At 34.3% G+C, this 16,218-nt stretch overlaps 3 protein-coding genes across 4 annotated transcripts; 1 reads left to right on the top strand and 2 right to left on the bottom strand.

Moving 5' to 3' along the window:
• Positions 1-792: 792 nt before the first annotated feature.
• On the bottom strand, positions 793-1,293 carry LOC109021682 (topoisomerase 1-associated factor 1). The gene has a single exon (XM_019004370.2). It carries the CDS (start codon positions 1,291-1,293, stop codon positions 793-795), a length of 501 nt encoding a protein of 166 aa, XP_018859915.2.
• Positions 1,294-4,244: 2,951 nt separating this feature from the next.
• Positions 4,245-10,257, top strand: LOC109021684 (MACPF domain-containing protein At4g24290-like). 2 transcript variants are annotated; one of them, XM_019004371.2, is made up of 8 exons: positions 4,245-4,392; positions 4,777-5,081; positions 5,429-5,667; positions 7,021-7,222; positions 7,649-7,717; positions 7,840-8,026; positions 8,483-8,649; positions 8,988-10,257. In XM_019004371.2, exons 2-8 carry the CDS (start codon positions 4,821-4,823, stop codon positions 9,672-9,674), a joined length of 1,812 nt encoding a protein of 603 aa, XP_018859916.2. In that variant the 5' UTR covers positions 4,245-4,392; positions 4,777-4,820; the 3' UTR covers positions 9,675-10,257. The 2 variants fall into 2 exon arrangements, with proteins under 2 accessions (XP_018859916.2, XP_018859917.2); XM_019004372.2 differs by having other exon boundaries at positions 4,260-4,410.
• Positions 10,258-10,786: 529 nt separating this feature from the next.
• Positions 10,787-12,916, bottom strand: LOC109021681. Its single transcript, XM_019004369.2, has 3 exons — positions 12,572-12,916; positions 11,394-11,855; positions 10,787-11,043 (listed from the first exon to the last, which is right to left on the bottom strand). Exons 2-3 carry the CDS (start codon positions 11,676-11,678, stop codon positions 10,900-10,902), a joined length of 429 nt encoding a protein of 142 aa, XP_018859914.1. The 5' UTR covers positions 11,679-11,855; positions 12,572-12,916; the 3' UTR covers positions 10,787-10,899.
• Positions 12,917-16,218: the final 3,302 nt, after the last annotated feature.

Below are 16,218 nucleotides of genomic sequence, written 5' to 3'. Positions count from 1 at the left end.
GTCGTGTCGTATCGTATTTATTCAACTCATTAACGTAAACGGGTTGAAACGGAACGGGTCGTGTCGTGTCATATCGTGTCAATTTATTTATTATTCATTAACGGGTCATAACGGGTCGTGTCGTGTCAACCCGTTATCTTACCGTGTCGTGTTTGGGTTTGGAATTTTGACACGAAATCCTTAACGGGTCGTGTTCGTGTTGACCCGTTAAGTGTAATGTACATGCCTTGACACGACACGAACACGACCCGTTAACACGATTTGACACCCCTAATTGCTATCTCACTAATTTGGATGATCATACGTTATTCGATCAAAATCTCTTTTACATTATCAATTAAAAGTAATTAGTATACTTGCAATAAAACATGCAACAATTCATTAATAATAATGCAAACCAAATTGATTACACTATTTGATCTAAATCTCTCTCTTTTTTTTTCTTATTTATCCAATAAGAATGCCGTACTCAACAATTTCACAATCGAAGTCCAATCATTTAGAATATATATATATATAAATATATATATCTGGAAAACAAAAAGCATAAAGGAAAATTCTTCCAAACATGAAACCATGCATACAAAACTCTCCCTAGCTAGAACTAGTCATACATTAATCCAAGTACAATAACTTCAAAAACAAAAACAAAAAGCACCTCATGATCATGATTTGGGCATAACAAAAAGGTTATCACGAAACCGTAGTATATATCAAGCTAGGCGCTGCAACAGATACAAGGTCGAGTTGATCCGCTAATTAATTAAATATTACCAAAAAAAAAAAAAAAAGCTACAGTCCAAAAAGGCGCTTACAGGCTTTAAGGATCTTGCCTCCCGGTCTGTGTTTCTTCGGATCCATTGATGATCTTCTTCTTCTTGACGCACTAGCTGTACTGTCCCCATCATCATCATCATCATCATCAGTAGGGGGGGATGCTAGGGTCATAGACTGGTCATGGATCCTACAGTACCTCTCGGAAACTGATGATGATGATCTTCTCATTGACAATGCCCTCTTAACTGCAGACTGGAATCCAGAGTTTGAGGAAACTGAGCAGTTCCTGCTCAGTACCGCGCCATACCTCTCCAGCTTATAGTTTCCGGCTTCGTCTTGATCAACTTGCTCATGATCTGGTAAACACTTTTGGTTGTTGGCCGTCATGTTCTTGCTGTTGCTGTCCTTGCTGATCTGATTGCTTTCTTGGGCTTCATATGAGTTAGTGATCATGTTTTTGGTGGGTTTTAAGGTTTGATCATGAGGAAATGAAATTGAAACATCCGAAAACTCCATGGATCTGGATTTCTGGGTGTGATCTATGACTTTGATCTTCGAATAACCCTTCATTTTTTTTTTTTTTTTTGGCTAAACGCGAGGGTTGAGCAGCATCAATTAGCTAGGTACTATGACGGCTAGTACAGAGAAGTCAGATCATGAACATCTTTGATCAAGGGTACTAATCTCTACTATTAACATATATGGGCGCGTGTATATATATATATATAATATTTATATATATAATGTTACGTACAGTTGTGGGATGCATAAATATTGTATAATTGTTTTGAAAAAAGTAAAATTTATTATTAAAAAATTAATTTTTTTTATATAGATCTCATATTCATTTACATTTATTTTTTTTAAAATGATTATATGATACTTGCGCACTCACTATTATAAATATCATTTATATATATATATATATGAAAGACATTTCTGATAAGGAGAGACCAACGGAAAGGCCTAGCTAGGATGGGCAATAAAAATTAAGATAAGAGGTTGTTGGAAACATGATAGAGACATGAGGAGGGTGAGAGCAACGTAGTAGATTTGGAGGTATATATTGATTTCATAATAATAATAGTGGGAGACTTCTTTTTTTTTTTTTATTTGGTTGTTTTTTTCAAGGAATATTTTTTTTAATCCAAGAAATAAGCACAGTATATATATAAATACATCATCAATTAAACTTATATATATATATTTATTGGTATTAATTCTTTAAATGAAAGCAAAATATGATTATAAGAAATATTATTTTGATGTTTTCTTAAGAAGTCTTTTTTTTTTTTTTGGTTGAAATAATATATAAACAAATATGGGACCCAGAGTTTGTGGATCTAGATCAATTCATTAATATTGTAACTAGTGGTGAATTAAAATGTGTCCTTTCGCATATGATGCATGCGCCCCGAATGAATTCACTTTATTAATAAGATTTTGCGTCACATCACATGTAGCAAGTTATAACACGTGTGACTTCCTCTATATATCATAGAAAAATGATAAATACACATCACTTTATACAATGAGTAATGTTACATATAGTTGTAGAATGCGCAAACGCCGTACAGTCATTTTAAAAAAGAATGAGATTCACTCATAAAAAATTAATTTATTTTCACATGAATCTCATATTTATTCACTTTTTTTAAAATAACTGCACGATACTTACACACTCATGATTGTAAATATCATTTTTCAAATAATAATACCCTTACCTCTTCTCCACCACCGCTCTACCAGCCAGCCCACGTGGCTCTCTTTTTTATTTTTCTTCGTCGTCTTTAGAGCATCCCCATCCCATTCCTCATACCACTATTATCCCTAAATTATAGGAAAAAATTTAGGGAAAAGCTCAAAAACCCCCTCCCATCACATTCCCTATTTTAGGATTCTGATTTAGAAAATGAACAGTAGTTACTATTCATCTCTTAAATCATTTTTTATTAATATTTTATTCAAATAAATAAAATAAATTCTTTTTTTAATCAACTACATTTTCTCTTATACTTATATTTATTATACTTTTAAATAATATTTTTAAAAATAATTTAAATAATTACCAAAATATAAAAATAATAATTTTAAAAATATTATTAAACCCTTAAAAAAAATTTAAATTTTTGTTTAAAATATTCACTATAATAATAGTCCAAAACATAAGAAAAAATATTAAGTAGTTAAGTTTGAAAATAGAAGTGAGAGAAAAAAGTTATAAAGAAATAATAGAAGAATATTATTTTAATAGAATAGAGAAAGGATAGGGAATGAGATGTAGAAGGTTTTTAAAAAATGAGTAAAATTTAGGATAAAATTATAGGGAGTGTCCTTTTTAGCTAAAATTTAGGAAAAAATTTAAGAAATCGGATGTGAATGCTCTTAGGAGATTAAAAACACTGTTAGAAAGCTCGGAATCTGTTCTTCCGCCCAAAAGCCACGCTTGCTCAGAAGCTCAAAACTCAACAGCCACTGTGAATAGGGGTGTAAACTTAAACCGGAAAACCAGAAAATCGGACCGGACCGGACCGGTTTTTAAAACATAAAAACCGGCCGGTTTCGGTTCTGGGATTTTTTGGACCGGACCGGACCGGTTAATTAAAAAAAATAAAAAATAATATTTTTATATATAAGTTTTATACAAAATATTTTTTATATATTAAATATTAATATATATAAGGTTTATATATAATGTATAATTATAAATTTTTATGTGAAAATTTATATATATCATATATATTCATATATGAAATAATTTCTTATTATAATTTATAAATTATTACATAAAATGTTAATACTAAATCACTAAAAGTTTATAACTAATACTAATATATAACTTGTAACTATACCAATAGTCTAATATTAATACTATTATATAGTCTAATATATTAATAAAAGTATAAAAAAAAAATTTTAAATCAATTTTTTTTTTTATAAATAAATTTTTAATGAAAAATTGTGAAATTTATATTTTAAAAATACTAAAAAATCGGACCGGAAACCGGTAAAATCGGAAGTACAGTTTAGGAGGATAACCGGTGCGTAATCGGTTTTGAAAAATACAAAATCGATACATATCGATTCGATCATAGATTTTATCTAAAATCGGACCGAATCGGACCGATTACACCCCTAACATTGAATAATTCAATATGTCGTTGGCATGATAACACTTTATTCGTAATAAATTCATTTCATATTATTTTATTATTATATAATAAATAAATAATTCAATATAAAAAAAAAAAATCAAAATCAAATTCATCACAAACTTAGGTTTGGCTTTGTATTCGGTGATTGGCTAAAGACTTCAAGCGTTATTAAAGTTGATAGGTGACTTTAGAATGGTCTGCGTTGAAACTTGGGACACTTTTGACTCTAATGCCTCTGTGAAAGTCACATCCTCGCACGTGTCAAACACACTCCATTCTCTCAAATTAAATTTGGTCAAACCAAACCAAACCAAAATCATGAATTTACCCTCTCAAATTCCCACGCACACAACACTCTCTCTCCGTCTCTACGTGACATTAGGGCTCTTTTTTCTCTTTAGACTCGCCTCGAAATTTCCAGTCCTCGAGCCAAGGGTCTCGATGCTTCGTAATGCCATTTGTGAGTGAACCGATTGAGGTTCCTGCTTCAATCTAATGCTTGAAAAAAAAAATGTCTTTGTTATATCTGATCTATGTGTTATAAATGTGTAAAATTTGCTTAGTTTGTGCTAAATATGCAATTACTGAACTATGCGTCGAGCTTGGAATTTTTTTTTTCTGAAATCTGCGTAATTTGAGTTGAACATGGAATATTGAACTTTTTTCTTCAGTTTGGATCCGCTTCATACAGAAACTTGTATGGTATATCCATAATTTCAGCTAAAATTGCATGTCTTCAACTCTTTCGTGCGGTTTGGATCTGCCTTTTTTTTAAAAAAAAATGTTTAACATTTGTGTAATTTGAGCTGACTTTTTTTTTTTTTTATCGGAACCGTATGTGCAGGTTGAATCTTGTTTAAGTGAAGAAGAATAGAAATGATAGAGTAAATGGCGCTAAAGCTTCCAGCTCCAAAAGCTGCTGAAATCGCAATTGGGTCGATCGGATGTGGATATGATATATCAGAAGACTTGAGGCTCAAGTACTGTAAAGGCGATTCGAAACGTTCACGGTTGATTGAGATTGATGAAGATGGGGGTAGTGAGATTGTTTTGCCTGGTGGAATTTTACTCCCAAATGTCTCCAAATCAATAAAATGTGACAAGGGGGAACGCACACGGTTCAGGTCTGACGTCCTCTCTTTCCAACAGGTATTGTTCCCTCACTAACTTCTTGATAAGTTACGCAGCACTATGGTTAAAACTGGTTGATTCGTGGTTTCTTAAGTCAGTTGTCTTTTTTGTTGCTTAGAATCTTTAGGCATATTCCCATAAAGTCTTGGCTAAAGTACAATTTGGTCTTTCAAGTTTATTTTTTTCCTGTGAATTTGGTCCCTGTGGTTCTTATTTGAAAGATTTAAACCCTGATATTCACTATGATAGCATGGAGTCGCCTGAGAAATATGTTGCTGAATCTACGTTTAAAACAAGTGATAAAGGGGACCAAATTTGTCTGCAATTGTAGGGTGTCTTGACACGTTTCTCTCCCTCTCTGACAGATGTCAGAGCAGTTCAACCAGGATATAAATTTGACTGGAAAAATTCCTTCGGGCCTCTTCAATGCCATGTTTGAATTCTCGGGTTGTTGGCAGAAAGATGCAGCCAACACTAAGACTCTTGCTTTTGATGGGGTGTTCATCACACTCTACACAGTTGCATTGGAAAAATCCCAGATGGTATTCTGTGATCATGTTATGAAAGCTGTCCCATCATCATGGGATCCATCTGCCTTGGCAAGGTGAGATTTTGATTTTACCTAATTTTGTTTTTAATCAAGCAATGGCATTGTTGTTGCTCCGATGCCAAGCTTACTCTTGAAAGCTTTCTGTCGCTGAATGCTAGTATTTGATTTCTCGATTATTGAGGAGGAAGTTTATTGTATAAGAGTCGTATGAAATGGTCGAATAAAATAGAACCATAGTTCAGAACGTGTGATTTTAATCCTTCTTTCCATTTTCTACCAATGTCAACCAGTGAAAGACATAAAAGTGTAGCAATATATTTTCCTTTGTTAGTAGAAATCTTAGCGAGGTTATTGATCGTTTCCCAGCTGGTAATAGGTGTTGCTTTTGTGACCACTTTATAATGTATGTGTTTGGCCAGCATTTATGCATTAATGTTAGAGCAAAATGCAGTAGCTCTCTCTTCCTCTGCAACAATGATTATAGAGGATTATTCTACTGACATTGTAATGGGTTGGTGTCACTGTGATTGGTTTTGATTAGTCTCAATAACATGGACTAATAATTAAATTAATTTTTGTGGATTTATCTCATCTTGCATAGTTCTTCTGAAATAATAAGAGCCAATGTGTATCCATATATATAAAATTTCCCAACTAATAATTAGGTTTGTTATCTGAGAAATTTAGTAACACTTTTTTACCATCTGAAGGCTGAATTCCTGCTTAAAACCTGTACAAACCAGTCTTCTTTTTAAGCTTTTTTTATTCCCTGATAAATATTTTTCTTTCCTTTACTTTTTCTAGTTACATCGAAAACCATCTATTTCTGGGAAAAAAAAAAAGATTCTTGGCTGTGTTTTAAAATTAAAGCTTTTATTTTCTGAATTAGTATCCAGAGCAGTTCTGATTTACTTTTTTTTTTCCTTTGAATTAAGGCCGTGATAGCCTGTGCTACTAGACGTTTTTCTACAAGTAAAAAAAAAAAAAAATCCAAAAAAAAAAAAAAAGCTGTCTACTACAATTAGCAGTTGCTTGCAAGCAAGAGGTTATGTTTGCTCTATAACCTTAAAGCTCATCATATTTTTACATGATGCTATCGGTAGGATAACAAGTTGAATAGCCAAGTTTTATCTTGCTGTTTGTTTGGTTCCGTATGGCAAATGGTAAAGTAGTGTAGTGTAACTGATTTAATAATTTCTTTCAAAGTAGTGAAATTGATTTAAGGAGAAGAAAAGTAAGATTATACAAGTGCAAGGGATGTAAATTTCATTTTAACTTTTGTTAATATTCAGTACACCATGATCTGTTTCATTTTTATTCCGATCTGTTTCTTTTTTATTTGATCTTAACGCACCATATACAAGTGTAAGAACTGGAATGCATTTTTGACATTTTCAATCATTCCAGGTTTATTGGCACATTTGGTACCCATGTTGTTGTTAGCATAAAGATGGGAGGGAAGGATGTAATATATGTGAAGCAGCAGCATTCATCAACTCTGCAACCTGCTGATGTACAGAAAAGATTGAAGGAGATGGCAGATAAAAGATTTTCAGATGCTAATGGACAAAATGGCATGGTTTCTGAACGAGTTTACCAGAATGAAAAGGTTTGTGATGAAATTCTAAAACCTCCTTTAGCCACCAAGATTCAATCTTTTCAAGCCCTAAATCAATGAATCCTAAAGGCTTTCTTTACCACGACAAACATCAAGATCATCACTTTCCCTATCATACCGCCCACTTTTTTCCCTCTTTCCTAGGCACCCCTGTGGCACAAACGCACACATGAATGATGCATATTTAAGATTGTAATACTCATCTTCATGACTGTAGTTTGGCCTTTCATAGTCTGTGCTCATGTATATTATAGTTGTGGCTAGAATTTCTTTCTTGTCCGACACTTAAGAACCTTCTAATGCTGATTCATATTGGTAATGCTGTCTGTTCTTTTGCAAACTACTTTTTCTGCCATATCAGTCCTATTTTGGAGATTTCTCCTTTCAGGTAACTCAGCTAATCACTTTTATTTTCAGTTTGAAATTAGGGAACAGCGTCTGAGGTTTGCAGATATCAGTCCATCGAGTACCTATTCACGCAAGGAGGTTTGTTACCATATAATGTTCTTGATAGCATAGTTGAAGAACTCTGCTAAAGAATTCTGAAACAATATTCCTCTTGGTATTGTTTATATTTGTATGTGTTTGTTTAATGAGTTTAATCACAGGATATTCTAAGCATTTGCAAGAGAAGAGGTGGAAGTGATAGTAGACACCTATCTCATAATGAGTGGTTACAAACTGTCCAGTCTGAGCCTGATGTCATCTCAATGTCCTTCATCCCAATCACCTCTCTATTGAATGGAGTCCCAGGGAGTGGATTCTTGAGCCATGCCATAAATCTTTACTTACGATGTAAACATGATCCTTCTAAAGTTTTCATCTATATATTGCATTTGTGTTTGCACTATTGCTTTCAAGAAACTGAGTCATATTATTCCATGCCATTTCTCTAGTGGTTTGGTCATCTTATTTCAGAGAAGTGTATATTTAGTTTATGATTTCTTAAATGATTGGAATTGTATCTCTTCCTGATAGCTCTTCAGACCCCCGTTTTCTTTGATAAATTGTTTAAGAAATTAAGTGACATATTGTTCTTCTTAAGATCTGATCCAGCCTTTATTTTCTTCTTCCAATATAAAACTCGGGTTATTTTCTATATTAGGTATTTTCAATCGATAAGCAATGCTTCAATAAACGTTCTGCCTGAAACAGTAGCTGGACAACTAGGAAAGCATTGTTCTTAGTTGTCTGTCTTATCAAAAAAAATAATTTGTATAGTTTTTCTATGTCTGGCTTTTGTTCTTGCAGATAAACCTCCAATTGAAGAGCTCCACCAATTTCTGGAGTTTCAGCTGCCAAGGCAATGGGCACCTCTGTTTAGTGACCTTCCACTTGGTCCACAACGGAGGCAGCAAAGCAGCCCATCTTTGCAGTTTAGCTTAATGGGCCCCAAGCTTTATGTGAACACCACTCCAGTAAAGCTTCTTCTCTTGTCAAATTTCTGTTTTTCCATTGGATGCACATACAAGTTTTATATAACTTTTTCCCCTTTAACTTGAGCGACTATACACATGTTATTAACTTACATTATCTTTAAATCCAAGAGAAGGAACAAATCTGAGTTGTTGTCTGGTTTGATGGAGTAACTGGAGACTGTTGTGGATAATCCATATTACACTGCACTCATAGACAAGTCCTAGAATTCTCCTAAAGAACAAACAATTCAAATTTAGTGTACAAAGTTCTGCACTCATTTCTTGTGTTGCTGAAAACCATAACTTGTTTGTATTTTTTTCCCTTTATTTCATGGAAGGTTGATGTGAGTAAGAGGCCAGTGACGGGTCTCCGGCTTTATCTAGAAGGTAAAAGGAGTAATCGCTTGGCTATCCACTTGCAGCACCTCTTGTCTCTTCCCAAAGTCTTCCAACTCGAGGATGATCTGAGTTCCAGCTTCCGCCAAGATTCCTTTAATCATAGATACTATGAGAAAGTTCAATGGAAGAGCTTCTCTCATGTCTGCACTGCTCCTGTGGAGTCTGACGAAGATCTATCAATAGTAACTGGGGCCCAATTACAGGTTGAAAACCATGGATTTAAAAATATTCTCTTCTTGAGACTCTGCTTCTCAACCGTTGTGGGAGCTATGATTGCAAAACGTCCAGAGTGGGATGGATCTCCAGGGTTAGCTCCAAAGTCAGGACTTATATCAACACTGATCAGCCATCATTTCACGACAGCTCAGAAGGCACTTCCGCGGCCAGCCGATGTGAACATAAACTCTGCTGTTTATCCTGGAGGACCTCCTTCGCCTGTTCAAGCTCCGAAGCTTCTGAAATTTGTTGATGCAACAGAAATGGTGAGGGGGCCGCAGGAAACTCCTGGTTATTGGATTGTCTCGGGGGCCAGACTTGTTGTTGAGAAAGGCAGGATTTCTCTCCGGGTTAAGTATTCTCTATTGACTGTAATATTACCGGACGAAGAAGTGGTTGAGGATCCATAGTGGACAAAAGAAGAAAAAAGATGTAGAGATGGGAGTTACAGTGAAACTTAGGTAGCATCCTCCATCTATCGTAGGAAATAGATGGAATTGAAGGAGACCGGAGGATAAGCTTTGAAGCCTAGAGGTGTCTGTTGTTCTTTATTTCCACCTACGATGTTTCTTTCTCTAGTGTAGATGCTAATTACAAAAAGGCAAGGCGGCATAAAATCACACGGGCAAGGGCTCAACGTCGAGTATTAGGTGTTGCAAAAGTTGGGGGCTATAAGTTTAAGTGATGGCCTGTGTGCAGCATGCTAGCTACCCCGGGTTGGGTGTTGAACATAGATGGGGGGTGATTAAAATGAAGGGGTCAGACACAATAGCCATTCAACAATGTGCATGAAATGCATTCTTTTTTTCTTTTTTTCTTTTCTTAAAAGAAAAAACTTGTTCTCTAAATTTACACTCGAGATGGTGGTACGTAGTGTAGCCGACTGGATGGTTCCTTTCTGTAGGTGCTTTTTCCCATGCTGTATTGACTGCGTTACTATAGGCTTTCGCTTTTAGAAAAATGTTAATGTATTTACAAAAAGTTTACTTCTCCACGTATCAGTCAGCTATTGATATGCTAAGATTATGATATTTGAAATTCAATTTTTGAATTTTAAAAAAGAACTAGTAGAATGAAGTTTTTTGTAAGTAAATGTAATACTACTTATCCATCCAAGTCATTTAATCAAATCTCACAAATCTTATACATCTATCTCTTTTAGAACAAACTAGTTGAAGACGTATGCTATGTGTATGAATTATTAAAGTCACGTGTTGTAAACCAAAAGACTAGTAATTTGAAATGAAAACTACCCAACTTAATTAGGGTTTTAATAATTTTTAAGTTTTCTTCTTTTAAAATCATATCTAAGGAGAGAGTGAATAATGTGGCTAAACAGGATCAAAACTTTGTGCTTCGAGAATCATATGTTGTGATCGAGAAGTAAGTTGTAATATTTATTTAGCCTTTGGCTTATGCTTGATATGTTAACTTGAATGAGGTTTTAAGAGGTAGACAAGAGGAGAAAGATCTGGAATGTTTACCAAAAAATCCCAACATGCTTCGCAATAAACAGACTTCATCAAGATATAATAACATCTCAACTTAGATGATCAAGGAATTGATTAAAGTTGTAAATATACATTGGAACTTTGTGATGCTTCACTTAAGCGCAGGTCAGGTATAATATATATACTAAGGATGTACAAAATTATGTTCATGGGGAGGCCAATAAATCCCTTCCCTTGTGCAGGGGAGAGGAGCAGGTTGTGCAATGTAGGTGGGACAATGCTGTCCTGGCATCAACACTGAGAAGTCAGATGCATACGATGCTGAAACCTGTTACAAAACTCACCAAAATTATTTTTATATATATATATATATATATACATGTGTGTGTGTGTGTGTGCATTCGTAGCTATCTAACCAATGGGAGGGAGAGCATACAAGATATGGATATCTTCCAATGACAAGTAATTTGATTGGACAATAGGAGAACTAATGCTATCTAAGCCAGAATTTATTTCATAAACTGCTAAATAGAACTAATCAATTCAAGGATTATTTAGAAAAGAGAAAAAATTCAACAAGACCTATTGGACTATGGATATATCATGAAAGAAAAGCCAACATAAAACGGCTTTGCATAAAAATTCATTGAAAGCATGACGGGATAGAGATAGACTCACTCTTTCTTTGCGAAGTTTCTCTACAGGTCTGGATTCAGGAGAACCGTCGGTCAGACTTTCAGGTGAAGAAAAAGGACCTGGCCTGAACAGATGTTCAAAAATGGCCATGATAAGAAACATTGATATCAAGATAGCAGTGGCAACAAAACCAAAAGAAATGGCATTCATGGATGTTCCAAAGCTTTTCCATGAAGCTTCCTGATTCCCTCCTGTTTGAGACGGGCTTGGGTCTGAACTTGTGTATATGTTCCAAGGCTTTGATCTTTCAGAACCAAATTCAGTCATAGTTTTACCGTGCTAGAATATCTGTTTCTTCTTCTCTCCTCTTTTGAAGAGGGCCAAAGGGGGCAGGAAATACAGCTAAGGAGCTAAATTGTTGGGACTGAAGCTAATTCAATCATGGCTGCAACTGTTGATTCTTTGATAAAAGTATCTTTGCTCATATGCAAATAGTCACTAGCCCTGAAACAAATGATAAAGCAAAAATATCAAGATTGACAGTAAAAAAAAAAAAAAAAAACAGAGAGAGATATCACATATGCTGGACAGAATTTCTAATCAAGAAGCAGAGAACCTTTAAGCATTTGTTATAAGAGATCACTCCAATGTCCCAATAAAATATAGAAATTTTCATATTAATTTCCACTTTTTTAAGTAGATAATTCATTATTGGACAATTTAAAACAACAACATTTCCCACAAGAGTAGCTGCTTTCACAAAATGATGATACCAATGTAAATGATGCAATCTAGCGAAACACTTGGGCTCACATTAACGCTTTGGGATTAGGTTGATCTCTGTTCATGTCAATATGCAATGTAGAAAAAAAATAAAGCAGAATTTATTTTCATGCAATGATAAAATTGTTATCAGATGAGGAGGATGATTAAAATGAATTATAATAAAAGTTATCAAAAAAGAAATAAAAGTTGCAGAAGATCAGAAAGTTTAACTGATTCCAAATAACAATAACTTTGAAAAGTACCATTTGCTCTACTTATCCCCAGTTTATTGTTCCAAGATGCTATGAACTGCGAGAGTACAATGGCAACTGATGTAACAGACTAATAAACTTGAATGGATAATATGAGGATCTAGCTTTAAATTCATCGGAAGCAAGAAATGAATAGCCAGTGGAAGGTAGACAAGAATACGACTGAGACAATGGATTACTTACCAAGAGTTTGCATCAAGATCCTTGATGGTAGTATTCTTTTGTTGCAATGACGTGTGGATTCACATATCACAACCCTTGCTGCAATGCAAGCTAACCTGTTAATAGAAAGGAAGCCTCTAATTTTGGTCCTGTGACAAAAGAGTGGCCATTATTTTAGTCTTCCGACTCTATAGCTTACCTGCCAAGACATCCACACTTCTCAATGCATTATTTAGAGAATGCAGTTCAACCCAGCTAGCTTTATACCCAATAGAAAATGTAAAGACAAAGTTATATGATAATCCCAGTGGCACTTCTCTTTTTTCGTTTTGATGTTCATGACCCTGATGCCTAACTTAATGAATACTATACCTTGTCTGAAGAAACAAACTTAAAGAAATCAAAAGAACGGACCTTGCTGTCTACGGAGCCAAAACAAGGTTGGCCTATTAGTGCTTTTAAAAGTAGCCACCTTTAGGTGCTAAATTTTGTTGAGGTGGTAATTTCCAGCCCAAACCAATCAACCAACATTAACCCATCTGGCTCTTGGTAGGGACTAATTTATGTGATGATTTTTAAACCTGCTCAATAATGAACAACACTTGCAAATAAATAGGGAAAACATTATTATATGCATTATTACTTTTTTAACAAAAAATATATGGTTATAATTATCTCTAAGTGGATTTTAATACATTTTATAAGGTACACACGAGTTACGTGGACAATGTTCGGGTTAAAGGTCTCGTTTATAGCATTAGGGCCTGGCCAATTCATATCCAACATAGCCATTCAGTTGTAATCATGGGAAAGGTGGCAGTATCTCACATAATCTCATAGAATCTACCACGAGAAAAGAAGCCACAAGGAAAGAAAAAGCCGCTACATAATGTTTAGACTAGGATAATCTCAAAGGCTGATGCAAGGTATACAGATCAGTGTAGACTAATATAGAATTCCTCGACAGAGGCACTCAATAGGTATTGGATTGATCCCTACACATGGAATTAGGTATTGTATTGATCCTTACACATCTGACAACAAGAAGAAATCAGCAATTCAAGAAAGAAAACATAGAATAATTATGAGAGAGAGAGAGAGAGAATAATGTAAGACGCCTTACAGCTATGCAGTAACAGAACAGCCATCATTCAAGAGAAGAAAGAAATGGGTCTACGGAGAAAGAACGTGGATAGAAAAGGGTTTGGTATAGACCACATTTATTCACATATTCCTTTTAAAATAACCTGTTCAGAGGAATACTTTTGTCAGAAACACTAAAGCCAGCAACTGTACTATTTGCGAAACTAAATTTCTAGCAAATTAACAATTAAACGCATGCTGCCTCTCTCTGTCTCTCACTCACACACACACTCACTCTGGCCAGCATTTCCAATAAGCCGGAATCCTTTACCATAAAAATCTGAGTAATCTAATAAAGAAACGGGCAATAATTACAATATGAATGATTAAAACCACCCTATAGGGAGAAAGAGAGAGAGGCTCCTTGCCTAAAATGCATCGAGTAAGATTCTTTATTCAACAAGACAATCACCGTGTCTCAGAATGATATGAAAGCTCATCTTGAACTACCCCGAAAAGAGTTACTTCTTAACGTCTGAAAGAAACATCATTTTCATCCAAGAATCATTTCATGTTACAGAACCCGTGTCTTTCTTCTATCGATCTTAGTATCGAGTGAGGAAATAACTCAAGTCCATAATGCTCAATTGATACCCTACATAGCCACCGCCACTAGAAAGAATACAAACACCAAAAAGAAATTTCCAAAGCCACAAAAGAAACAGATAAAATTGAGACTCTTCCTTCACGGCCTCAACTAAAGGATAAAAGGCAAACCCCAAATTCACTTCAAAAGGAGCATCTAAGAACATGCTCTGTTATAACAATAATGCATTTACAAGATATATGAACCTGTATTTATTTTCAATTTCGCATAAACAATACCCATTTCATACAAAAGGGTCACCTCAAAAAAGATTGTTGTTCCCCATTTCCATGTAAGACATTTTCTAAAAGAGAAGGGCCCCATGACAAGAAAGCACGCTAAAGAGGAGGTTGAAAATAGATTTGATTGAAGCATATATTTCTCCTCTCTCTTTTCTTTTTTTTAACCCAAGTCTCCACCCCAAGCAACCTTTTACTTTCCCAACAATTTAGCAAGCAAATTTCAAAGAGTTTCAAGCAAATTTAGTAAGCAAGTTGATGATATTGCATGGAAAAAAAAAAAAATGGTAGAAGTACTAAAACTCCATGCTTTTATTACCTCTTTACCACGTTCATGGCTTTGCCTTCTCTCTTTTTGGCTCACTTACGAGTGACCCTTTACTTTTTATGCATGTGCCCCCCTCCCTCTCTTTCTCTTCTCTCTCTCTGCTGGAAGAAATGATGGTTGTGGTTGAATAAAAGAAAATTGACAAGTTTAGACATAATTAATTATAGTTTTTCTTAAACAAAATATGAAAGAAATAGAAGATATTGGCTGATATAGCAATGATTACGGTAAATATATAGTTCTCAGATGATCTCAAGTACTCTTTTTTCCACCCTTGGTGCTCATTTGGAAAAGTGAATTCGAGTGCCCTTGATCATGTGTTGTCTGTCATATTTGGGTGTTGGTTTTTATGGGGTCCCATTCAGAATACGAAAATCTGTCACAGATTGTGATGTGCCGAACCAGTTTGATTTTAATAATTTTCACAAATAATTTAATTTTTTCAAATTATAAAACATTAATAATATTAAAAAATTATATTTTATTTAATTTTTAATTTTTATCTCACTTCATTATTTAAACATGCAGCTGGACAAAAAGATGAACAAATAAATAAAGGGAAAATGATAATCCACCGATCAGTAATTTTTTTCTTAAAACATTTGTGTATTTTTTTTTTAGTATTTTTTTTAAAAAAATTACTAATACAAATAACTTTTAAAAAAAAAAAAAAACATTATCTATACTTCATTCGGTGCCATCTAGGGCTGAAAAACCGACCAGTCGGTTCGGTTTTGGGCCCAAACCGAGACCGACCGGTCGGTTTGAGAGGGGTATCAAAACCGGCCGAACCCGACCGAAATAGTGCATGGAAACCGACCGGTTCGGTTATCGGCCGGTTCGGATTTGGGCCGGTTTGGGCCACTGTGTTTGGGCCGGTTTGGGCACTGTTTGGGCCATTTTAAGACCCAATTCAACCTCTTTTTAAGCTCATTTTGTTATTCAAAATCATCTACTACAAAGACTTTTTTTTGCAGAATTTTTAAAATTAATTAATTTAAACAATTTGTTTTTATTCATGCCAAGCATATATTATTAGTAACTAATAACTATTAACTAATAACTACTACATATGTACTACTTATATTTTATAGTCTTATTATTAATTACTAAATTATTAATTACTAGATAAATAAAAAAACTCCACTAGATGTTATTGTTTAATACACATTACAAACAAAATTAAATTGTCTTATGCAACAAATAACAATTGTTTTTAAATAAAACCCAAAAAATCTTCATTCTTCAGTCTGCAGTCTTCGACTCTTCAATCATCAATAGTTGTGATGTATGATGCTCCTAACTCTATAAGAAAACACCAAATAATCAAATTATCAATATTAATAAATTAGGATAATGAAAACAAATTAAA

This window comes from Juglans regia, chromosome 16, assembly GCF_001411555.2.
Source record: "Juglans regia cultivar Chandler chromosome 16, Walnut 2.0, whole genome shotgun sequence".
NCBI classification, from domain to species: Eukaryota; Viridiplantae; Streptophyta; class Magnoliopsida; order Fagales; family Juglandaceae; genus Juglans; species Juglans regia.
The sequence above is the reverse complement of the archived record's forward strand: the minus strand, read 5'-3'. Positions and strand labels throughout refer to the sequence as shown.

Coding starts and splice junctions, on each gene's coding strand:
- LOC109021682 (XM_019004370.2), bottom strand. CDS start 1,293: ATGGAGTTTTCGGATGTTTCAATTTCATTTCCTCATGATCAAACCTTA.
- LOC109021684 (XM_019004371.2), top strand. CDS start 4,821: ATGGCGCTAAAGCTTCCAGCTCCAAAAGCTGCTGAAATCGCAATTGGG. Junction 7,223..7,648: donor GAGTTTACCAGAATGAAAAG/GTTTGTGATGAA, acceptor TTTTATTTTCAG/TTTGAAATTAGGGAACAGCG. Junction 7,718..7,839: donor GTACCTATTCACGCAAGGAG/GTTTGTTACCAT, acceptor GTTTAATCACAG/GATATTCTAAGCATTTGCAA.
- LOC109021681 (XM_019004369.2), bottom strand. CDS start 11,678: ATGACTGAATTTGGTTCTGAAAGATCAAAGCCTTGGAACATATACACA. Junction 11,044..11,393: donor AGAAACTTCGCAAAGAAAGA/GTGAGTCTATCT, acceptor GTTTTGTAACAG/GTTTCAGCATCGTATGCATC.